The sequence below is a fragment of the Diadema setosum genome, chromosome 7 (assembly GCF_964275005.1).
Source record: "Diadema setosum chromosome 7, eeDiaSeto1, whole genome shotgun sequence".
NCBI classification, from domain to species: domain Eukaryota; kingdom Metazoa; phylum Echinodermata; class Echinoidea; order Diadematoida; family Diadematidae; genus Diadema; species Diadema setosum.
Window position 1 is genome coordinate 33,327,631 of NC_092691.1, and position 25,587 is coordinate 33,353,217.

At 36.5% G+C, this 25,587-nt stretch overlaps 1 protein-coding gene across 1 annotated transcript in view; it reads left to right on the forward strand.

The window, feature by feature from the left end:
* LOC140230716 (peroxisomal multifunctional enzyme type 2-like) overlaps nucleotides 1-24,405 on the forward strand; it is a 28,659-nt gene extending 4,254 nt beyond the window's left edge. Inside the window, exons 7-22 of the mRNA XM_072310856.1 lie at nucleotides 53-175; nucleotides 724-840; nucleotides 1,612-1,677; nucleotides 2,707-2,772; nucleotides 4,580-4,698; nucleotides 8,855-8,933; nucleotides 9,925-10,079; nucleotides 10,632-10,755; nucleotides 11,241-11,347; nucleotides 11,589-11,724; nucleotides 12,482-12,588; nucleotides 13,201-13,287; nucleotides 15,542-15,628; nucleotides 17,041-17,179; nucleotides 20,169-20,296; nucleotides 24,282-24,405. Coding sequence (XP_072166957.1) covers nucleotides 53-175; nucleotides 724-840; nucleotides 1,612-1,677; nucleotides 2,707-2,772; nucleotides 4,580-4,698; nucleotides 8,855-8,933; nucleotides 9,925-10,079; nucleotides 10,632-10,755; nucleotides 11,241-11,347; nucleotides 11,589-11,724; nucleotides 12,482-12,588; nucleotides 13,201-13,287; nucleotides 15,542-15,628; nucleotides 17,041-17,179; nucleotides 20,169-20,296; nucleotides 24,282-24,371 — 1,730 coding nt within the window. The 3' untranslated portion in view covers nucleotides 24,372-24,405. The remainder of the gene's footprint in view (nucleotides 1-52; nucleotides 176-723; nucleotides 841-1,611; nucleotides 1,678-2,706; nucleotides 2,773-4,579; nucleotides 4,699-8,854; nucleotides 8,934-9,924; nucleotides 10,080-10,631; nucleotides 10,756-11,240; nucleotides 11,348-11,588; nucleotides 11,725-12,481; nucleotides 12,589-13,200; nucleotides 13,288-15,541; nucleotides 15,629-17,040; nucleotides 17,180-20,168; nucleotides 20,297-24,281) is intronic.
* The last annotated feature ends 1,182 nt before the right edge of the window (nucleotides 24,406-25,587 follow it).

A 25,587-nucleotide genomic window follows, 5' to 3' on the forward strand; every position in this document is an offset into this window, starting at 1 on the left:
GACTCCAAATATATTTGAGACACTATGTAATTCTTTCTTTTCCCCCCTGCAGCCAAACTTGGTTTGGTTGGCCTCTCAAACACGCTGGCCAGGGAGGGTGTCAAGTACAACATCCACTGCAATGCCATCGCTCCGATCGCAGCGTCGCGGCTCACGGAGGACATCATGCCTCCAGGTAATGCTCATGCATATTTCTTTTTTTGTGTGTATGTGTGTTAATTTTTGTGTTAATTTTTGTGTTAATTTTTGTGTTTTTTTTTATTTTTATTTTTTTTTTCAGAATTAATGATTTGTATATACTCCTGAAATTCTTCTGAAGTTGAATGATATGCTCGGAATAGATATATATGGACAACAGAAATTAGCTTTTGACTGTTGAAGCAAATAGTTTTCCACTCCAACTATGGACATGGACTAGAAGAAATATTGGATGTGCAGATTTGTTCTTGACAAAATACACAATGTAGGTGCATTCTATTCTGAACAAGTTTTTTTTTTTTTTTTTTTTTTTTTTTAGAATGTTCTGTGCACACATCAAATATATCTCCAGAATGTAGTGGCTACAGGTACTATAATTGTTTTGTTTTGTTTTTGTTTTTGTTTTTGTTTTTGTTCTAATGAGGTTAAACCATCCAAACACATGCAAGTTATGGCAGTTATAATTGAGAATGCTACAGTAGGGCATTTTCACTTGTATTAAGAAGGAAATCTCATTTTGTGCAGAGATCTTTGCGAGGCTAAAGCCAGACTACTTGGCACCAGTCGTAGCCTACCTGAGCCACGAGGATTGCGAGGCCAATGGAGGGGTCTTTGAATGTGGTGCAGGATGGATGTCACAATGTGAGTATGAATCTATTCTCATTTCCTCTCCCTCTTCAGACCCATCTAATCTTTTAAAAAACAAACAAACAAACAAACAGAAGTGTCTGTAGCAAGAGTATTTCACTTGGTATAATTGATAAGGTGTGTATCTGATTTTTTGATCTACATACCCAAGCATTTGCAAATAGATTTCTAGAGAGTATTTTTGTTTTCTTCCTGTGTTGTAAATGCCCCAATGTGTGAAGCTTAGCCAATCCCAATGCACAAGGATTACAGCAGTTAAAGCAGGCATTAGGCACTAAATCTTTTAATGTTATACACTTGTATGCCAAATTTAGCCCTGAACTCTTGGTTTGCTTTTATATTCCTCTGCAAGTGCATAAAATGGTGAAAGGAATCAAATTCAGAATAGACAATACAAATGTACTTATCTCGCTGCATTATGTATCTTAATACCTGTATTCATTCTCTAAATTTGAGGTGTAATGTATACATTTTGAAGAATAACTTTGCACACTGTAATGCTTCACCTCTGAATGGTAAATTTGGTATATCAACATGCATTGTACAGTGGCGTATCAACAAGCATCTGAGCCAGTCCAGCAAATTCTGTGGAGAGATCAGTAATTCAGTTTAATTGTGTGGATGTTTATTAGAATTGTAACTGCACTCAAAAGTGAATGCTGGTTGGATGATCAAATATACTGATAATCGATATGATTTGCAATAGCTTGCATTGTAAATGATTGTGGCATTACCATGATCGACCATTATTTGTGCATTTTATAGTGAGATGGCAAAGAACAGTAGGAGTATGCTGCCTGAAACCAAATCAGCCCTTCACACCAGAATCAGGTAAAGAAACTATGAATTAAATACAAGTCCACAGACAATATTTCATTACTGATTAATCTCCTTATCAGTGTACAAATATATCCTAATTTGATTTGTGAGGTCAGGTCAACTCTAATATGCCCCTTGAAAGGAGATGCAAGATATGATTCAGAATCATATGCTTTGAAAGCTCTTCATGAAATTTTACTGATACATAGCACTTTGCATATGATGACTATTGGTGAAAATACATACGTAAAGCAAAACTTTGCTCACCCAATAATCACATCTGTAATTTTGTGTGTGACCATCTTCATTAATACCATATTTGCATCTTTCAAACTATAGTATTGTAGTATTGCATTGTTATAAGAAAGAGCAAAGTGCAGGTACAGAATTTGTTTGCCTAATCTCTTAAGATAGTATTATGAAGTACATTTTACTTGACCTCTTCAAACTTTACTCCTTTTTTTTTTTTTAACTGTCACCTAATTATATCATTATTGTTCATTGTTTCAGGCAGAATCTTTCAATCTTTTGACACCTTTTCTCCACAACACATAGTATTTCTTGATTGTCATTTGTGTATGTGTGTGTGTGCGTGTATGGGTTAGATTTAATTATTTATGTATTACGTATTTTGAAATGTTTGTATGTGTGTAATTAAGTGCCATTAACAACCAGTATATTTAGTTTTTGTGTAATCGCTTCATTGTTGTTACAATTTCAATTTCGGTGAATGAAACTTAAATACGTACACGATATAGTACTAGTATGAAAACAGACAGACAAATGAACAGTTAATTGGCTCAAAATCTCACTAGACAGTCAAAAAAAAAAATTTGAGAAGAATAAGTGAATAAATGCATTTACAAGTATTATTATTATTATTATTATTATTATTATTATTATTATTATTATTATTATTATTATCATTATTAACATTATTATTATTATTATTATTATTATCATCACCATCATCATCATCATCATCATCATCCTTATTATCATTATTATTATCATTATTGTCATTATTTTGTTTGCATGCAGTTCGTGATAACTGGGAGAAGATCTGTGACTTTGAGGGAGAGGTAAACTACCCTTCAAGCACCCAAGGTAATCAATCGCTCACAGCACTTATACCAACTTCAGAGAGAAATTGTGGAAGATAGGGGCTGCCCAGTGAGTTGCCTTTGGTATCCAGTGGTAGAAAGTTGTTGTCAACGCTAATTGCAGACACGTGGGCCCGAATTCACGCAGGTATTACAATCTTGTCCATTGTTAAAAACCATGGACAAAGACCGTAGTTTTGTATGGGGTGCTAAGTGTCACATGGAATATTTCATTACAAAATCAGTCATTTCGTGACAAAATTATCATTTCGTAATGAAATGACAACATTTCGTAACGAAATAGGCCATGGGACACTTGGCACCCCGTACAAAACTATGGTCTTTGTCCATGGTTTAAACCACGGACAAGATTGAACCACCTGCGTGAATTCGGGCCATGGTGTATAGAGAAGCGGTGTCCATTTTAAAAACAGAAGAGATGTTTGCTGCAGTCATAGGGACGTAGTAGTATTGAAGTGTTGCGAGGTGATGTCTAGTGGTAGAGGGTTGGGGAAGAGATACATTTATGCTTGAGAGTTGGTATACGCACCTGTTGTACAGAGGTGGTGTCCAGTAAAGCTTGTGTTTCCAATGATAGAGGGTGACCTCAAGTGGTGATGAGATGGTGTAATAAATGGACAGAAAGGTGGTGTCACCGCAAAGTGTACCCATCACTGGATTACTTTAAGTCTTCTCATTCTTGTCAACATGTTTTGTTGGTATTCAAGAGATCAATAATGTACAGTGTTTGCTTCATTGTACTATATCAGGAGGTTTTCATTGATACACCAATACCATGTGAAATATACCCTTGCCTATCAAACCATCACAGCCATTCTGTGCAAACATAAAACAGCATTCGATGCCCGGATTTACAGTGCAAACAAATGATGTGTTGGTTTTAATGGGATCTTGCAAGATTAGACAGATTTTGTTTGCTCACCAGGGATGAAGTACAATATTCAAACCTTGGAACCTCTCACAGTGCTGCAAAGACCTATGTGTGAAAATTTCTCTACTTTGAAGATGAATTTCTTAATTCTACAGTTGATAAAGGTTTTTGTTTTTGTTTTTAGTTTTATTCACTACACTACAGTATTCTGAGAGGATGAGGGCAAAGCTCAATGGTACTATGATTAAAAGAACTCTTTTGTATGTGATAGAGTAGTGCTGCTGTTTTGTTTTGTGATTCATTGGCCACCATTATAAATTTGTGCATTGCAGGCATTATCTTTGAGGTATTGATTTATGGCCTGTTGCAGTTATTGCTTTGCCAATGACTAAGCAGAGATCAAATACCATATTGAACCTACTCCTCGACTAGTACACTTGTGTTAATACTCATGTAGAATTGTTCTCCCTCAGTATCTATCTTTCAATGTAGTTTTGTTTGTAATTAGTATCACTGTGATATGAGAGCCCACGATATTGATGACATGGTTGTTCCATAGTGCACAAATGGCTCTTAAATGTCTGGTAGTGTAATGCTCCCCCTCCCCCCCCCTACTTTAGAAGAGAGAGAGAAAAAAAAAAATCAACAACATATAACCTGACCATAATTAGATGCTGCATGTGTTTACCACATTTACCTCTGCATCTCTCTACCAGAGTGACTGTTTAGGATATATTGCTCTTTATCACTGTATATGTATTTCATTAATCCAAATGATGTCCATTGTATATGACACCATAATGTCTTAATTTGAGGTCTCTGGTCTCATCTGGCATTTCACTGTCATAACCTTTCCCTTCAATTGTACTCATGATTTGTATGATTATTCTTTTATCCTTGTATCCAATGTGTCATGCAGATTCAATGTCCTACATGTTGGAGAGTCTAACAGACTCCTCCTCCTCCTCTGATGCCGATGCTGATGCGGGAAGTGCTGGGCGAGGCACCAGTGATGATGATGCTGGAGGGTTTAATCCGGTGAGGGATCTTATTACCCCTTTCTGTGCCAGGGACTTTGGATAGTGTGTATTATATTCCACATACAGTTGAACCTCTCATATCCGGACAAGTCGGGACCAGAGCTCATCCGGATAAGGGATTTGGCCGGATACGGGAGACTCAATGCTTTATACATGTACATATACATACACATGTACTGATGTAGCCCATTGTAGTACCACATGTAGTAATGTGTATACTGCAACCTTTTCATTGTTACACTCAGTAACAGACCCCAAAATAGAGGTTCGTGTTTGCAAGAATGAAATCATTTTCTTTTATAAATTCTTGGGATGATTTACCTAAATAATTATTAAGAAATGCATCAAGTATATGTAATTCATGTGTGTTTGTGTAGGAGTTTTCAAGGAGTTGGGAATCCCCCTTTCCTCCCGTAATTCTTAAAAAAAGATAAAAAAATCACGGCGAGATTGCGTCCGGATAATAGAGAGATCCGGATAAAGGGAGGCCGGATAATAGAGGTTCAACTGTATTATATTCCACATACTAAGAATCTTGCTATCGGATTGATCAAGAGCTGATCACGTGATAAAGCGTAGTTTTGCCCATCACATCACCTGAGAAGAAAAGTTTGTTACACTCTATGTTGATACAGTGAAACCCCGTTATAACGCGTTCGGTTATAACGAGGAACCGCTTATAACGAGGTGATCGCGTCGGTCCCGTTTTCCTTTGCGTGTAAACCTATGGCAGAACGAATCGGTTATAACGAGTTCGGTTATAACGAGATTTCGGTTATAACGAGGACAATTTCGGTGCATCATGATAAAGAAAAACATAAGCAATTTGATCGGATATAACGAGGTTCCATTTCTTGACTAAATTGCCGCTTTCAAACACGCGACAAACGAAACCCTGAAAACCGAATTCACGCTATCCACGTCTTTTTCCGTTTTGCAGAGAACCGTTCCTTCCATGTTTTCTTCTAAATCACGCGATAAGACACAGGAATGCCTTCCGATGTTCCTACTAACTGTGCAACTCATTATTATATCCTTTCCATTTTTAGTTCCGACTTCCAGTTCTTTTGGTGCTTAGCAAATAATGAGTGTGGTGATTAAAGCCGAAATGATTAATGAAATCATCGCGATCCCGTCGGGTGACAGTAGCGTAAAAAAAGTTGAATAACGCATGTTAACCTCCGAAATCGGTGTTCAGAAAAAGAAACGAACGCATTTATTAATTTGAATAGATCTGGGTTTGTTTATTATCATTTAACAAATGATAATTTAGATATGAGTTTGTATGATTAAAGCCGAAATAATTAATGAAATCATCGCGATCTCGTCGGGTGGCAGTAGCGTAAAAATAGTTGAATAACGCATGTTAACCTACTTAATCGGTGTTCAGAAAGAGAAACAAACGCATTTATTAATTTGAATAGATCTGGATTTGTTCATTATCATTTAACAAATGATAATTTAAATATGAGTGTGTATGATTAAAGCCGAAATAATTAATGAAATCAGTGGAATAACGGATGTTAACTTACTTAATCGGTGTTCGGAAAAAGAAACAAACGCATTTAACAGATCAAGGATGTACAAAACCGAAGAGATTTTCGAAAGAAAATAAAGAACGCATTTTTAATCACGTCGGACGCAACGATCATACATTGTATAAAATTACAGCCGAAATGATTCATGAAATTATCGAATTCCCGCTGGGCTCCAACAGCGTAAAATACCTCTCAAGTTAACGGTAAACAACGCATGTATGTTACTCTGAAATTATCGCGATCTCGCCAGGTGACAGTAGCGTAAAAATAGTTGAATAACGCATGTTAACCTAAATCAGAAAAAGAAACAAACGTATTTATTAGTTTGAAGAGATCTGGGTTTGTTCATTATCACAATTTTAACACCGCATTTCACAATAAAGTTTTTTTCTTTCTTTCAGAATGGTCTATGAGGTACAGATTTGCGTTAAAAGGATCACAACGTAACCTTCCACATTCAATCCTGTCGCATATTTTTCAAGAACGGATGTACAAAACGCGAAGAGATTTTCGGAAGAAAATAAAGAAAGCATTTTTAATCCCTTCGAGCGCAACGATCATACATTGTACAAGATTACAGCCGAAATGATTCATGAAATCATCGCATTCCCGCTGGGCACCAACAGCGTAAAAATACCTCGCAAGTTATGGTAAACAACGCCTGTATTTTACTCTATTTGCGTTGGTGTTAGGAAAAATAACAAAAAAGAATTACAATAAAGAATTATCTCATTTCAACCCCTACTTTTTTCGTCTAATTCACAAATAATTTCCCTTTAGTTATCTCAATAATAATGATCCATAATTGTGTAATAACAACGCAAAGGATGTTCTTAAGTTTCTTCCATTGATGGGTATATTCCGATGTCGTGCTTATGTTTTTCTTTGTTTTTGATGGGTACGGTTACAACGAGGTACCGGTTATAACGAGGTAATATCGCCGGTCCCAAGGACCTCGTTATAACGGGGTTTCACTGTAGTCCCTTTTGTTTCGCTGATCTCTTCAGTCCATACAGTCCTAACACGAGATGAGTATGCGCGAAATAAAAGTGCGTTGCACTGTGGACTATCATTTAACTAGGTCACTTGATAGTCCACAGTGCAACGTACTTTCACTTCAGTGCCGCACAGTGCGTGCAGCAAATTCATTGTTTGTCATAAGTAGGCCTACGCGCACACATTTAAAGTACTAGTAAACTACGTAGCCTAAGCCATAAGGATACCTAAAGACAGCTAAAACGGTTTCAGATGTGGAATAAAATGGGAAATTCTAGGACCCTAGATGTGGAATATAAATCAAGTAATCAACTTTTAGTTTCAGGCAATGAGACAAACTATCACTTCCTCGGCGATCTGAATGTGTACGCTATCTTTCCTCAGCCGTGCTTCGGAAAGATAGCTACATCCAGATCGCCTTGGAAGTGATAGTTTGTCCCATCACCTTTCACCAACGTTGATTATTTGCTTACTATGCTGTGAGGTTTCTCTGCCAAGTGGCACTCAAAGCACACAAAGGGGTTAAAGGGTGTGTACAGTTCTGGTTGAGGTGAGGATTTAGCTTTTAAAGTTTTGTGAGATATTCAGAAACCACTCTATGAGATGTCAAAGAGCATACAATTCTAATTGGTATCGAAATAATATTTTTTTTTTTTTAAATCCAAAAACAAGGTGAAACAAAGAAATCCTAATAAAAGGCGTGGCCTGTTGCCTTTTATTATTATCACTTTTTTGGATATCTCAGCCATTTGAAAACCAATTTTCATCAAAATAAATGTTGAATCCTTCTTAAAATTACATGCTCTTTCATATTTCATAAGAGGTTTCTCGTTATCTACTTAGGAATGTTCAAAACATGAATCCACACCTCAACCAGTACTGTACAGTCCCTTTAACTTTGTAGCTCTTCTTTACAGACCCATATCGGCCAGAAGGGGAGCGGTGAAAACTAGATGTGAAATGGGCTTGTTTTAATGTGACACTTTCGTTTATTTTATTTTGGTTTTGCTATTTTTTGTTGATTTGTTGTCTTATCATTTCTTTATTTGTTTATTTATTTGTCTGTATGATTATTTGTGTTTTTTGTGTTTTTTTGTTTATAGTGTGCAAAACTTATTTGTGAAGGGATATGATAGAAATGCATTTCAGGACAATTAGATATATCCAAATGTTTGATCAAGGTTGTGATGTATGTTATTTTTTGCATAGTATTAAACATTGCCACTTTTAAGATGACAGAGATGCCTTGAGCTTAAATAGAATTATCTCTCAAATTAAACTCAGTATGAATAGAAAATGTTTACGAACTAGAGACAAAAGTCAGTGTAATTAAAAAGTTTTACAGAATGAAGTGTAATGAAGTGTAATGAAGTGACTAGTAAAATGTCATAAATTGTGCAATGAATGGGCCTATTAATCTATATTAGGCCCAGTGATAATTGCACCATTCTATTTTTATTGCCTGTACTGCTATCGCTAGATATGTGTGTGAAAATGCGTACCATCCCCCATTAAATGTTGATGTAGATATGTTATTGCTCACTTACTACATAAACTGATATCATCAAATCGTATCTACCAAATTTAATTGACAAGGAAATTATTATCTGTTTCAAACAGTCCAGAGCAATTGGTGTGAAGATGCCTGCTGTGGATTTTAACTACACATCCAGAGATGTCATTCTGTATGCACTTGGAGGTGAGTGACTTCGGAGACATTCTTTCTTATTGGTGTGGTATGAGGCAAATTTTACACCTTTAAATGTTTGATTTTATGAGACACCATACATCATGATTAAAATGCAGAATTTCAATACAGGGGCTCAGAAGTTGTAGGTATAAGTAGATCTCCAAATGGGCATTGTGAAGATACAAAATGACAATTCATGTCATGACTTATGCAGACTCAGCAACTACAATCCCCCACCCCCCCTCCCAAAAAAAAAAAAAAAAAAACACCACCAACATTAAGAAGCATAGATCCCACATCCTTTTCTTGTGCCAATCTTTCCCAAAATTACTAATATATTTACTGTAGTGAACATACTTCCATTACACTTGTATCTGAAGCATCAAAATTCCTAGCACTTCCTATGCATGACTTCTTTACTCCCTTTTATTCCTCAACATGTAAGAAATTTAGCACTTCAGGGTGCATTCCTGAAGACTAAACCACTATGATTTCAGTGTTAACCATATTGTTGCAAAAAAAAAAAAAAAAAAAAAAAAAAAAAATATATATATATATATATATATATATATATATATATATATATATATATATATATATATATATATATATATATATATATATATATAAATTGCATACTTACTGCTCACTTATTCACATTAGTCTCTTTTATCTGTCTCCCTTTCATTATCATAAACTTTGCATTTTGTTTTACTTCTCTTTAATCTTTTCATTATATCTTCCTCATCCTCTTCTTCATCTTTCTTCCTTCCTCCTTTTTCTCTATCATCTTCTTCTTCTCCTTCTAAATAATTTCTTATGCTTTTTATGGTTCTCATTTTTTTTCTCTTTTCTCTTATCCATCCCCTCTCTGCCTTCTTCTATATTTCCTTCCACTTCTCCTTTTCCTTCTTTCTCCTTCTTGTTATCTTTTTTTTTCTCCTCCTCGTCCTCCTCTGCTTGCTCCTCCTCCATCTCATCTCTCATCATCTCAATACAGTGGGTGTGTCCACCAGACAGCCTGACCACCTCAAGTTCCTGTTTGAGCTCAACGAGGAGTTTTGTGTCCTGCCTACGTATGGTGTCATCCCAGTATTCCCTGCCATGGGTGGCCTTACCTCTGTCCCTGGCCTCGAATCCATTGACGTGACCAAGGTATCCTTTATACTTCATATGCTTTGCATGGTTTTTATTTTCACAAATTTTGTGAGTCCGATGCCGTTCACAAATTTTAAAACACACAGAAATATTTATTTTGATCCCACATGGATGTGGATGCATGCATGCATGTATTTCTCTGTACATTGCTATACTCTTTGAAAGCAAATTGAACCACTCAAGAAATTGTTGGGAAGTCCCAATTTGTGAAAAATTTGACTCGCTATTAAAATAATATGGCTTATACAATGTTGTATTTAAACATTTACATGCAATGGCACAGAGCTTTCATCGTTCTGAATGCATTCACAGGAATTCATACATACTGTTTATATGTACACTCTGTTCATACATACATTCATCCACTTTAAATACTTCAATATAAACATACTACAGGTATATATCTATACAAGCATTAATTAACACAAATATGTTGAAGTTATAGTAAGTTTTGGTAATAGTAATCAAGATTTATAGTTACTCTACAGCATTCACATGTCAAGCAGCTGTTGATGTTATCATTTTATGGTGGACCATTTCACCCGACAGATCCTACATGGTGAGCAGTACCTGGAGATCCTAAAGCCACTCCCAACAGCGGGGACACTGAAGAATCAGGCCGAGATAGTGGACATTGTTGACAAGAAGTCTGGAGCCCTCATCATCATTAATGGTCAGTTCTCTTCAAGTGACTTCACAACAATTACCACGTGTATTCTTGTATAAACATTCCACTCTTAGTGCATGTCATGGTACTGTTAGGTATGGAATACCAGTCATTCTCAAACAAGCACATCTTGAAAATGTGGTCAATGTTTTGTTCTGTTTTATTACTGTGAAATTCACAGTCTGTCCGAAATTGGGGCCCATAAGGATTTATTTAGCACCGTTGACTTCTTCCAGCTTTTGAGCTAGTTGTGAACATGACTTGTGGTGATTGCTGTTACCATGGCAACAGCAAAACACATTCTTTTTAGCATTTTCAATATGTTTTTGGGATTTTTGCAATGAGTATAGAACATTATGAAATTTGTCGTGATGATTTCATGTCCTTCATTGAAATATCATGTCGATATTGAATTTGTGTGCTGTCTGTCCTCGGGATTATGACATCATTGTGTTGCCTATAGTTTCCTGCTCCTTTTCTGTCCCTTTTAGTCAATTCTTACGATGAACGTGATGAACTGGTCATGGTCAACCAGAACGTTGTCTTCCTCGTAGGAGCTGGAGGGTTTGGAGGCAAGCGGACTTCGCCCCATCTCAAGGTAAGAATTCAGTCAAACTAGAGAAAGTTGCTTCATCTTTGCTTTTTAAAGATGCCGAGTCACAGACTTGATTGGTGCATGGATAAAGTATGGAATCAAGTATTGATCAAAGGCAGACCACAACATAATTCCTTACAAAGAATTACTCTATCCTGAATAAATTTCTCCATTAATTGTTCATTTTCATTTTCATTTGATTATGTTCATATCACAATACATTAACTGTGTGGTTCCCTGTCAGGAAACTGTTAAAGCGCCCTCTCGAGCCCCAGATGCATCCATGCAGGAGAAGACATCGGTTGACCAGGCTGCCCTCTATAGACTGAGCGGTGACTACAATCCACTCCACATTGACCCGTCATTTGCTGCCATGGGAGGTAAGATGGATGGTGTATGGTGGTGGCCAGACACATGGTAAACACATAGACACACATTTCCCCTCTTCCTTCTAGTCAAAGAAGCCTAGCTCTACAAACACCCCCCCCCCCCCTTCTCCACATGGACCAAGCGCACAAAACAATAGTATTACAAAGATTATACCTTCCCTAGCAATAAAAGAAAGTGGTATTTGCAGTCAATCATCAGCAATGTCACATCATTATTATCATCAAGTTTCCTCGCTGCCATCACTAGATGAGAAAACTACTACAGTTTGTAATGTCACATACAATGATATAAAGAAAATATAAAGAGAATGCAAAATACTTTCATATTTCTAGCAAGATGAAAAAGGGCTTGACTTACCTTTTACAGAGAGCAAAGGGAACAATATTACTCTTGACATGTGTCAGTGACAAGTGGAGGGAAAATGTGCTTTTCATAAAAAAACGAAATCTTGTGGAATTCTCTTTACATTTTCCTTATATCACTGAACATATGCTGAACATATGCGACATCACAAAATATAGTAGTATATTCATCCAGTGATAGCTGCACAGAAACTCATTTCTTTAAAAATTCATGATTTTTTTAATGTAATGTGCGGTTTTCCTCAAACTTTCACTCGTGTTCTAATATCGTTGCTACATTCCCTCAGTCCACACATATATTTTGGTGAACTTGTCCCCTAACTTGTGCTCCTCCGCTTATACATTCTGTAGCTGCGTAAACTTTACTCATTCTCATCTGCTGCAGGATTCAGCCAACCAATCCTGCACGGGCTCTGCTCCTTTGGACACGCTGCCCGCCACGTTCTCAAGCAGTATGCAGGAAATGATGTCACCAAATTCAAAGCCATCAAGGTATACATATTACACACATTCCCCCATAATTCCCTACATATGTAGAGACACATTTCAGTTATGATAATCATGCTTATTGTCTTTTGACATAGTATTTTAAAATCCTTGTTAATTTCCTTGTATTTTGTTCTGCTTTTGACCCACATTTTGTGGTATAATGATATGTGCATTGCATGTGTACATGAATTTGGATTCTATTTTGCTGTGTTGATGTTTATGATAGTTTCCAGTGTAATGTTTGTGTGTTTATGTTTTCCCTTTGTTTGTTGTTTGTCCATGTTTTTTGTGTGAGTGACCAGGCAGATAAAAGTACAGTGACAGTGGTCAGTGACAGTGGTCATTGACATTGGTGTTAATGGTAACAATGAATATTTGAGAGAAAAACAAAAACAAAACAAAACAAAAGCAAAAGAAAAGCCTTGTCATAATCTTATCAGTGCCTGTGTATGAAGATGTTATTCAGTCTAACAAGTTCATTCTGAATTCACATGATTCTTTCTGCAATTCATTGACCCTTATCAAGTCGAAAAAGAGTGAGCCACCTAATACTGTGAAAAGAAGAGGAAAAAACTAATAATTTTCCATTCTCTCGCTGACCGTCATGATGTGTAGGTCCGTTTCTCCAAACCGGTCATTCCGGGTCAGACCATCCAGACGGACATGTGGCAGGAAGGGAGCAGAATCCACTTCGAGAGCAAGGTCAGTCAGGTGTCCAGTCAGGGCCTCCTCAAAGGGTCAAAGCACTGGGGGGGAAAAATGTGTGAGACAAACATGTCAACATGTCACTGTCACTGCATACACAGAGAAAGCACTTCTGAACTCAACCATATCGGTGCCTATATCCACTGAAAAAAAAAAATCAAGAAACAAATTTCCCATCAATTGATAAAGGAAAAGGTTTGTTTAGTTTATGATGAATATTCATACATTCTCTTTCACTGAACTGTTCACATCATGTGTGCTCTCTTTCTAGGCTATGATTGCTGTATATAGCAAATAGCAGCAAACTTTAGACACTCTTCACAGGAGTTATGTCCTTTGAAACAAGGTATTTTAAAAGTGACTTATGGGGGGGGGGGTGGAGAGAGAGGGGAACAACCCTGTATTTATTTTATTTAGAACTGACTGTGTAATTTCACAGCTTTGTTGATTAATGGAACTCAGCTAAGCCAATCAAATCACTGGAGACTGAACGAAAGATATCCAACAATGCCATGACTGAATGAATAGCAGGAAGTGCTGTGAAGATAAGGTGTGAAATGAGTATTAAACTCTGTTTGCTGTGAACAGTGTGATCTCCCTGCATGAATAACTTGTGAATAGTTCAGACTTTGGTCATGTTATAACACCCTCGATTCAATTCCATACAATTCAGTAATGGTGTTATTTCAATTGTATTGCAGTCAGTGATTGAATTGCACAATGCTAGTACATTAAGAAAGATGATATAAGTACAATATTGGTAAAAAGGATTGTACAAATTCTAATTGGGCAAATGTAGAATAGCCATGGATTGATACAAATTCTGCCGGTAAATCATGCCAAAACTATGTGTCCCTGCTGGCTCAGATATCGATGTTATGTTGAGAAGGGTGGATGAGAATTCATCAGATTTATTAGTTAATTCAATTCAGTTCAGTTCACTTCATGGTTTATTCAGTCATCTTCGCAGCTGAGTGGCTGAATTGCGATAATTGTGTATACATAGTAAAATGACGTAAGAATAAGATAATTTTATCAATTAAAACACAATATATAAGACATAAATTATACTATTCAAATATTACTTTGTTTTAAATATAAGATCTAATGAATTCATATTGCAAAATATCATCATACAGTTTTCAGTGATATGAGTGCGTCACAAAATAAAAACTGAATAAACTCAGCAATCTGAACCAGATATGAAAACATAATAATGAACCAAGTTAAAAAAGAAAAATGCCAATGTTACAACGTTAAACATCATGAAATATTCCTCATACAATATATCCGATCACCTATAAAAAGTGTTCAAAGTATAATCTGCATTACTGAAATAATTTTTGTATTGTAATAAATCAAATGAAAAAGATTGAGCATTGAGCGACGAAAGAGACAGTAATGACAGTTTGCTGTGATCACCTTTTGTTCTCCAGGTATCATACGGAAGTATTTAATTGAGACTAGATTTACGGGGTGTGAAAGTAAACTCGTGAAATGTGATATATGTATTGATAACACCTAGACTATCTCCTTGTATCAAGCAACAAGTACTTCATTCTGCATAATGACCAAGGCCCATTAACCCGTTGAAGACGAGTCCCGAATATACTCGGGCAGGTGTCTGTGGGAAATATGTGTTGTAGCAAAATCAACCTGTCCTCAATGGGTTAAACAGATGATTTAATGTCTCATGCACATCTGTTTATCACAATCTATAGGGATTTCTACTCTAGATAAAATGAGTACTTTTACTTTTATGAAATGCTGGATTTTCACCAGACTTGTATCTCCTCTGAAATTGAAAATCAAACTTTAACTCATTTTGGATTTAAAAAAAAATATTTCCTGTTTGGATTCCTAAGGCTAGGTGCCTTGGATATAGAGATGTTATTCATAAATATCACATTACCACATGGTCTTTGATAGAGTGTTATTATCTGGATCACCTTTCTGGGTTAGTGATGCATTGATTCTGTCACCTGTAATTATTTATTTTACTTGCACATTATTGCATGAAATACCTAATGCCGAGTTGTAGGACATTATCAATTCACTCATGTAGGTTTAAATGCCCATTTATTGATTATTGATGTTGTTTTAAGCAATTTGTTGTTACAGACAATAACTTACAGAGAAGATTGTTGGAGAAGTGGAGATGATTATTGTTTTATTAAGGATGGTTGGATAGACCACAGAAATGGGTGTATACTCTCTTAAATGGAAATCTACCAAATGATGTGTTCTTCAGGTCGCAGAAACGGGTCAGGTGTGCATCTCCGGTGCCTACGTGGACCTTGATGGAGTGACTCAACAGAGTGATGTAGTCACCGAACAGGTAGGAAACTCTTCAAACCAGAAAGCAGTCCAAGTACATGATTAACTGTGCCTCATGTCCATAACATTTCAGGCCACCGGTGACTGGGCATGGTATGCCTGATGAGTAGTGATTGTGCCAAGCAAATCTGGTTTATTTCATTTTTCCATCTGGGAAGATGGCTGGAAAGCCCATATTCAGCTGCATGAGCTGATCTTCCATGAGGTCCAGTTGGATGTGAGGTGGAACTACTTCACTGGGTTATGCACCCTGCTCTTTGCATTGAATGAATGAAGCGGGACCTTTTACATGCATGAGATGTGGCTCAGTATGTATAAGCTCAGTTTTTTGCTCTAATCTGCTGAATTTTGGCAAGTAAGTCAGTATGATTTGAGTTACCATTTGCTTTCAAAGCATGTGAATTATTGTGCGTTTCTTTTGAAAGTAGCTCCAAAATAATGTAGATATTATACAATTCATTGTTGAACTTGTAATGGTGGTAGTTACTACAAAATAGTAAAGTGCATGATAATATGTCTCCTTATATCCTTATACATCCAAAATAGCCTCTTAAGTGTGCACCAAAGAAAAAAACAATATAGCTATGCACTATGGCAGGGAGGAACACCCTTCCCACAACCCCCACCCCCCATTCACACTTTGGCTAGGTTGCTTCACTCCCTCGCATAACTACCTCACTTTCACTTTCAAGTGTTGGCAAGTATGTAATGACTGTTAAAGGTAGGGGATACCTTTTACAGAACTCCCAAAATGCAGCAAAACATTTATATGAACCTCAGGGGACTTGTTTAGGCCACTGCTTAGAAATTTGGAAGTCAACAGTTATCTACAATTTGAATAATTGACAAAACTCAACTACTCAGTAGTTCTGTGTGTCAGCCACACTTAAGCCTTTTTTGTTGCAGTCTTCTGTATTTTTTATCTATAAACACAAATCTAAAAGTATAAGAGCTGATGTAATAACATATAGAGTGTGTGGCAAGAATGTATATAGAAATGTCTGTAAGTTTTGATGAACTTTATTCACAAAATATACATGATGGACACACATGCAGTGCATGGGTCTGCAAAGGTAGCCTAGTAATGTACTGGAATTTACGGTGAGCCCCGAAAAAAATTCAATTCAAAATCTAACGGTCAATAAAAATGTACTAAATATTACCTTCCACTTTCAATACTTTATGGGAGTTTCTAAAATGATACTCTCTTCAACATACCACTGTGTTTATACAACTCTTCATTTAAGGCATGCAAATGGGATTCCCTACCTTTAAACTCGTCATGATTTTATAAGTCCATTATATACAGATTGTAAACCGTGTTAGCAAACTTGATAACCACCACCCACTGTAACTTGTATCTTGATGTTAGCAAAGATTTTTGTTTTCTCTTTTCTGTACCCTCTATATCAGCCGTCCTCTGGCCTGAAAGCAGAGATGGTATTTTCTGCTGTCTCGGGTATCATCGATAGCTCTCCAGACCTTGTGAAGAAGGTGAACGGAGTGATCCAGTACAACATCACAAAGGATGGCAAAGTGGCGGGAGTGTGGAGTGAGTATTTGATTGCAGCCTGGTGGAAATCTATTCATGCTTTGAGTTACAGATAAATGGTGCTTTTATAAATGCTGATCACCATCATCATCATCATCATCTGTTTTCTGTAGTTATTCATACTACATACCTGCACAAGCATGTCATACAGTTTTAAGATTTTCTCTTTTGAAACTATCAGAGGCGTTCTGTGATTTTGTTGTTTTTCAAATCACCTTTCATATTTCCTTTCACAGACCATTAATGTTTCATTTTTATTTTCTTTACCTGCTACTGCATAGTATTTACAGTTGATTGCAACTGGGAAATTAAAGTATAACTCTTCATGTCAAAGACAACATTGCATGATTGATTGATTGATTGATTGATTGATTGATTGATTGATTGATTGATTGATGGATGGATGGATGGATTGATTGATTGATTGATTGATTGATTGATTGATTGATTGATTGATTGATTCATTCATTCATTCATTCATTCATTCATTCATTCATTCATTCATTCATTCATTCATTCATTCATTCATTGATAGGTTGAGTGAGAGAGAGAGGGAGTTATTGAGTCAGTGAGTGAGTGAGTGAGTGAGTGAGTGATTTTTTTTTTGTGATTGATTGATTTATTGATTGATTGATCAATTAGAAGGAAAGTTGCATTTTATGTTCCAGGGTACTATTCAGACTGAATTTTTTTTATGCAACAGGTATTTAGTAACTTGGAAGTTGTAATGGTGACAGTGCAAGTTTGCTTGAAATATCAGTGCCATATATCAGTGCCATACAATGACTCTTCATGAAGATGAATTTGGTATTGTCAGTAGGCAGCACTCACAATGTGTAAGTATTATACCAGGCATCTAAAGAAGTAACTCCTAAAACTGACATACATTTCCAACTTCAAATTCTTTCCCTCTTCCTTCCCATTGCACAAGCAGTGTAAGAGTTACACACCAACAAAGTACATACACGTCGGTGAGTCAATCAGAAGAATGACTTTGAAATTCTGCGTCCTTAGACACTTCCCCTGTCTGTTTCACATTTTGCCACTGTCTATGTCCTTCAGGGCAGACAGCGACAGCTAAGCATTCAAAATAAACATGTGGGAGTGATCAGTTCTGTTTCATTTGTTCACCTGACACTTCCCAATTTCTTGACCCAGTCCTGTGTCGACACCTGGCAAAATATGCATGTTTGACAATGATGCTGGATATTAATAACCGCAACTTCCTTTTTCCTTCACCCAGTAATTGAAAGGAACACATGTACCAGGTTTGCATGTGTGTGTGTGTGTGTGTGTGTGTGTGTGTTATTTGTAAGTATCTATGATGGGTTAAGAGAACTTGTTTACAATAATGATTTTCTTTTGCTGCTAAAAAGAAAAAAAACAAACTATGGGTTCCAGTATTATCATTGTTTTCATAACAGTAGTAATAGCAGTAATGATAATAACAATGATATTTGTAGTAATATTATTGATGACAATGTCAATAGATCTAATGATGATAATAATAATTATACTATTAAAAAAATAATAGTAATGATGATAATAATAATTGTAATTATAACAATAATTATAACAATTCTAATAATAATGATGATGATAATGATAATAGTAATTTTAACAATAATTATAACAATTCTAATAATAATGATGATGATAATGATGATGATGATGATGATGATGATAATGCAAATGTCTTATTTACTCATAGTCTAGAGGAACCTTACATGTCATTTTGTGTTTGTTCCTGTCTCTTTGTAAGTCTTTAAGAGAAATACTTCCCCCCCAAAAAAATAAGGGAAAGTAAGATGTAAAAGGGTACTGCTTGGAACCAAAGACGCTTAACTAATAAGACAGGAAAGTGCGCGCTAATCCTGTACAAAACAAATGGACAGCGCGCGGTCCTCAAGCGTATTACGCACATAACCTGAGACGCGCTGTCTTTGAAGTTAATGGACAGAGCACGGTCCTCAAACGTATTACGCACACCACCTGAGACGCGCTGTCTTTGAAGTTGTTGTTGCTGTTTATCAAGTGTCCTTGATTGTTTTTAGATTATGTTGTTGCCAAATTTTTACCTCCACGAAATAATCCTTATTACTTTAAAATCTCGTTCTTCAAAATGATCCCCTTAATCGAAAAAAAAGCTACAGCTATAATTTTTTAATCTTTTTAAGATAATAAAATACCACTACCTTTGGAAATGAATGATGTTCCTAGGTGTACTGAGTTTGTACTTAGCTCTCTTTTGTATCGTCATGTAGGGTAGCCATTTTGTGTCCATTTTTATCGCGCGCCTTCGTATCTTATTATCTCTACTATCTTTGCTTGGCTAGAGTCAGATCTAACTCTTCGTTATTGTTGGTGTTCCATGTGACTCTCAAGTAAGGTGTACCTTTTTCTCACATTGGCAAAGTCCAAGCCTTATCTGCCAATACCGCCGTACACCCACTTAAGACCGATGTCTACCTCATGGATGAAATACTGTAAAACACGATGGGCCGAATTCACGAAGGTGGTACAAATAAAACCATGGTTTAAACCATGGACAAAAACCATGGAGCGCCAAGTGTCGCACGGAATATTTCGTTATGAAATTGGTCATTTCGCCGACAAAATGACTGTTTCGTTAATGAAATTATCACTTCGTGGACGAAATGTTATTTAGTTACAAAATGTTGTCATTTCGTTACAAAATAAACATTTCATCGACGAAATGACTGATTTCGTAACGAAATATTCCATGTGACACTTGGCGCTCCATGGTTTTTGTCCATGGTTTAAACCATGGTTTCATATGTACCACCTTCGTGAATTCGGGCCATAATGTTTGCGAATTGGAGCTGACGGCCTTTTCTGCGGCATTAGATTTTCACGAGTTGCCTTTAACAGTCAATGCATATAGTGAAGACAAGAACTTTCGCGTGCATGTGAACATTCTTCGTTTTACAGTAGCTGTGTTGTGTCTTTCCTCCCTCTTTGCATGAAGCTGTTGACCTGAAGCAAGGAGGAGCAGTGTACACAGGAGAGCCCAAGAGTGGGAAAGCCAACGTCACTGTGACCATTTCTGATGACGACTTTGTCGCCTTGGCATCGGGCACGCTTAGCCCGCAGAAAGTGAGTACCATCATATTTTGTCAAAGTGTATAGATTTCATGGCTGAATTATCTGGCAATATCTGTCTAGTCACTTGTCTGTGTTAAATCTCTGTTTTGTTTAGTCATTTTATCTTCATTGCAAACTTATCTGTATTGTCCAGTCACATCAATACCCTTTTAATGTCCTAGCTATTTCAGTATTACACCATATTTTTTTTTCTTGTCGTAAGATTTACTTTATTATCATCACATTGTTTCAACATTCAAACCTTGATCTGTTCTGTGTTGCTCTTGATATGAATGCAAGTCTTTATAATATTAATTATTTGTATAATATTTACATATTATGTAATTGCATGAATGTAAGGGTGTGTGTCTCTTTGTGTATGTTTGTATTGATGCATGAGTATTTGTATAAATGTACATCTGTATTATATGTATTTATTCATTATACATTATGTTTGTATGTATGTGTGTGGGTATTCATGCGCATTTGTATGTGAGCATATACCTTCGATTGTGTGTTTATGTTTCTCTATCAAGATTTTCACTTCATGCCATTTTCCAGATTGCAACCATGTACTTCATAGTCATTTAGTTATTATCTTGTCACAGGTCACAGCTCCATCTAAGTCATAGGCAGAGTGGCCTATTAAAGGCACAATTTACCTTTTGCATATGAAACAAAACCCCAGCATTAGTGATTTAAAATAGTTCTAAAATGTGATTTAGGGATAGAAACAACCACTGTAAAAATTTGAATCCGTGTAATCGATGTCAAGTGTTGTTAAATACACAAAATATAAACAATAGTTATAATAAAAATGTTTCCAGACTAAAGCATATACAGTTACGGTTTATTGAGAAAAACACTGATATCTCCTTATATTTTAGGCTTTATTGCAAAAATTTTATATGGTAGGATGTTTTATGATACAACAGACCTACACATATGAATCAAATGTGATATCTTGAACATTTTTGAAATCACTGCTTCCAAAGGTAAACTGGACCTTTAAGTGCACCCCATTCAAGCTGAGAATGTTGTGTATCGCTCGACCATGGTGACACACATTAAAATGCTTTGTCTCTCTCCCTGCGTTCAACCTGAGCGATAAGCTAGAATGTTGTAGTTTTCTTTTGTTTAGTTTGATATCTAAATCTGAACGTGAAACTGGACCCAATTTCCCCATAAGGAGAAGAGCATCTATAATAGCAGTCCACAACATGTCTTAACCCTGACGAGACTGGAAATGGCTTCGGTCATAACGTTAGTGTTGAAGAATTTTTCTTTGATGTTTTCTTGCTCAGTTTGTTTCCATATTTTTGAGGGTTGTACGTGTGGTTTGGGCATCAGGTTGCAGTAACCTGTATCACATGTCCATTGCAAAGTACAGTTTAGGCATACCTGGTATGCTTGTCTGTTTATCTTGTGGCACTGCTATGCTTTTTTCCATAATTTAGTGCCATCTCCAGTGATTACTTACACTTTCATTAATGCATTTGTTGCTATAAATGTTTTGTCTTTTGAACAAAGTATAATGATGGCTATAAGCAGAATGACATACATGAGAATCAGAAAAAAAAGGAGAGAAAAAATAATGTGAAAAATAGTATTTACTATACATATAACTGTAATTTGCCCATTACCAATTCCATGCCAATGTGCATGTTCCAATAACAAAAATCACATTTTGATGTGTTAAATACTATGTGGAAAGTGTGCATACTACATATGTATTTAGCAGCAATTAGTAACGAATTATAAGATTTGATATAAAAAGATATATGATGTCATTTCTCCCATACTAATCTACAAATGTACGTACACATCAATTTACGCGAGCATACCCTTAATCTCTAAAGAAAGAAAAAATAAGGAAAATCTTCGTGAGAAACTATGTTGAACACTTTTTGGATCTTTAAAACGTTCAGCCGCGCAGTCTGCTTGCAGCTGACGAAAAATACAAAGACTCAATTAAGTGATTATTATGACAAGGCCATGCCATGTGTTGTTTCTTCTGCCAAGAGCAGCATTACATGTATGTTGGACAATAGTTCACAGGACTGGTCACTTGCACCATTGTCTGTACTCAAAGATTGAAGTTTCCCTTGCTGAGGAGTGCATGTAGAGGCTCAGAGAAGCAAAAAGTTCGGATTGAGTGAATGCAGCAATATTAAATAGTAGAACACATTAGTAACGTTTGAGGAAAATTTGAAAATCCTTTCATCAATTATTAATTTTCAAAGTTTGGTACTGCATTCGCTGGATAAGAGGATCGCAACATTTTTGTGATGTCACAGCAGGACAACAATATGAATAAAATGTATTAAAAGAAAGTCCACAAAAATTCGTATTTCAAGAAAAGTTCATACTTCTTCCACTTGTTGCTGACATATGTTGAGGATAATGTTACTCCCTCTAACCTCTGAAATAGATAGGTCAAATGCTCTTTTATAATGCTAGAAATTAAAGTAAATGTTGAATTCTCTTTTTGCTTTCTTTATGATTGTTGTAGTGTTCGTATCCAACAATGACAGCGCTGAAGAATTGAACAGACTACAATTTTCCTCATAACTTCACTGATGTATTGTATTAATATTTTTGCATTCGCTCAATCCACATAATGATAATGTATGTAGATTTCATTCCCCTTTAATTCAACTCTGGTCAATGTGAGTCATAGAGATAGTGTGTACAATTTGGAATAGCCATTTACGAAAAAACAAAGCCATGATTTGTGGTCACTGGCTCCAGTGTAATGCAGACAAGCGTTTCAAAAAGTTCACTAACCATCACAAAGAGAGGAAAATTCTAAAAGGTTATCTGTTGTTAAGTGTTTTGAATTCCAGTTTAGAATTCAGTTGAATTGACCTGTACTTTTGTGGTCAGAAATAGCCGAACCTGTCAATATTGGGAGACGAAAATGATTGTGAAATTACGGAAGAACAGTACTTACAATGTGAGCCGAGGGGATGGTGACAGATAAACTAGGTATCGTTCATGTGCAGGGACCTTGGATCTTGGTCACATTGATACTCCACATTTGTGCGTTGACGTGCAGTATTCTTCGGGAAGTGGGTTCTTTTTGCAATTGTTGTTGTTGCTGTTGTTTGTGGTGGTGTTGGTGTTGGTGTTTGGTAGTGGTGGTGTTGTGGTTGGTGTTGTTGGTATTGTTGTTTTGTTGCTGTTGCTGTTGTTGTCGTTATTCATGCTGTTCTTGTTGTTGTGTTGTCATAATTCTTTTCCAACAGTCTACGATCCCATTTCCAGTTTTGTGTAGAAGTGACATACTTTTGAACAGTTCTCAAGAATGAGGAAGTACCTTTGCTATTATAAATGCTGAAAGTTTGTAATCAAGGGCTCCACAAATCTACTTGCCCATCAAATTTCGAGTTTCTGGTTAAGACTATATGCCTCGATGCCTCCAAAAGGCAAAGTATATTTGAATACTAGAGTAAGGAAATTGGCTGTGATGTTAGGTGCTCCGGCAGATTTGTGCAGGTTAATGTTTGGTAAATGATGTGACATTGTGATAAACTGAGACTGTCACTTTCTTGTCAAAAACAAATTTAGAGCAGGATAGTCTTGTGTAAGGCCAAACCAAATAAATCAGTTTTTTGCACGATGAGGTATAATTTTTTTTTTTCCTGAATTCATCTGCAGTGTAAAATAGTTTAAACCAGGCATCAATTTTCATCTCCAATGGAAAGTGTAAATGAAGGGGGTGTTTAAATACTGACAACAACAACAACAACAAAAACCACTTTACTCTCCCTAGATAAAATATATTTCTGCTGCCAAGTTGATTACCTCAAAATCTGAGGAATGGCTATAACCCGTTGAGGACGAGTCCCAAGCATACTCGGGCAGGTGTCTATAGGAAATGCGTGCTGTAGCAAAATCAACTCGTCCTCAACGGGTTGATCACTGTAGCCTTTCATGCAGTGATATCCTCTGATCGATGACTCCCAAACATTTTCTGACTCCCATTTTTTTCCAGGCTTTCCTGTCGGGTAAAGTGAAGGCCAGGGGAAACATCATGATGCTGCAGAAAATGGCCCAGATCTTCCAGAGCTACTCCAAGCTATGAGATGGGAGATGCAGCAGGGGGAACAGATAAAGAGTATGTCATTGTACTACGCAAATCAATGGTGAATGGTTATATTCTGAAGATGCCAACACTGTTCTGTGATTGGATATGTGATCTATGCGAAGTGTTGATTATACACCAGTGCGTTTTCGTTAATGCTGCATCGCTATGACAGTCATGTGAACGGACTGATGGAGAAACAATTGAATTATGCTTTCTGAAGTCGAGACTACTGGGCCTTGCCAATGTTTTGTGTAGAGCTGGCTCCAGCTGTGGTGATTTGCTGATTTAAATGCCTTATCTTTTATCGCGTGAGTCCTCGTCAGATTTGATAGCTATCATTTAGCAGTGGGAGGGGCTTTAATCTGAAATCTGAGTCCTTGCTCGATTAGTAAAGCAGTGAACAACTCAATATATGCCTGCATGTGGCAGCTACAAGAGGAAATTAATCAGTGCTGTTGCAAGTCAAGAGAAAGTAGATTGACACCTATAGACAAATAAGAATAAAGGAAGTAGTTATGTGATGCCTGTAAATCTCATATTGATAGGCTGGGGGATAATTCAAAGTCAGAAGATGTCCCTTTCTACTTACCTCGATGTGCATATATACCTTCAATACTGTCCTAAGAAAACACTAAGGTTACCTATTGGGTTTATTCTGCCAACATCCTAACAAGTACAATGGAACCTCGTTATAAAGAAGTCAAATCTTACAAAACCCTCTTCCAACGAGTTGATGATCCCAACTCTTTTCATTGCTGGCATGTCAAGACTTTGTATATCAAATTTTGGTAAAAATTACATTTTCGGATTTATGATCAAATAATCAGTTAAGTGATGTTGTATCAAAATCCGAACTGTCTTACCCCCCAAATGAAGCCACCATGGCATGTCAAAGGAAAGGCTGTCCCATTTGATATAATGCTTTGGCTGCCATGTTTTTTGGCTCACCTGAACATTTGACATTTTGTAGATACTAGGTCTTTTCGCCCCAGCAATGTACCCTGATATAGCGAGAAACATGATAATAACAAGGTGATTGTCATGGTTTCAAGGTCCTCATTATGACGAGTTTCTCCTGTATACATACGGTATCATGTAGTAAATTTCTACAGATATAGAGGATAAACAAAGAAAAACCAACAGCTACAAGCAGCAGGAATGTATGAAGCAATTATGAGCAGTAGAACTAGAGAGTGTTATGGTAAAGTTTGAT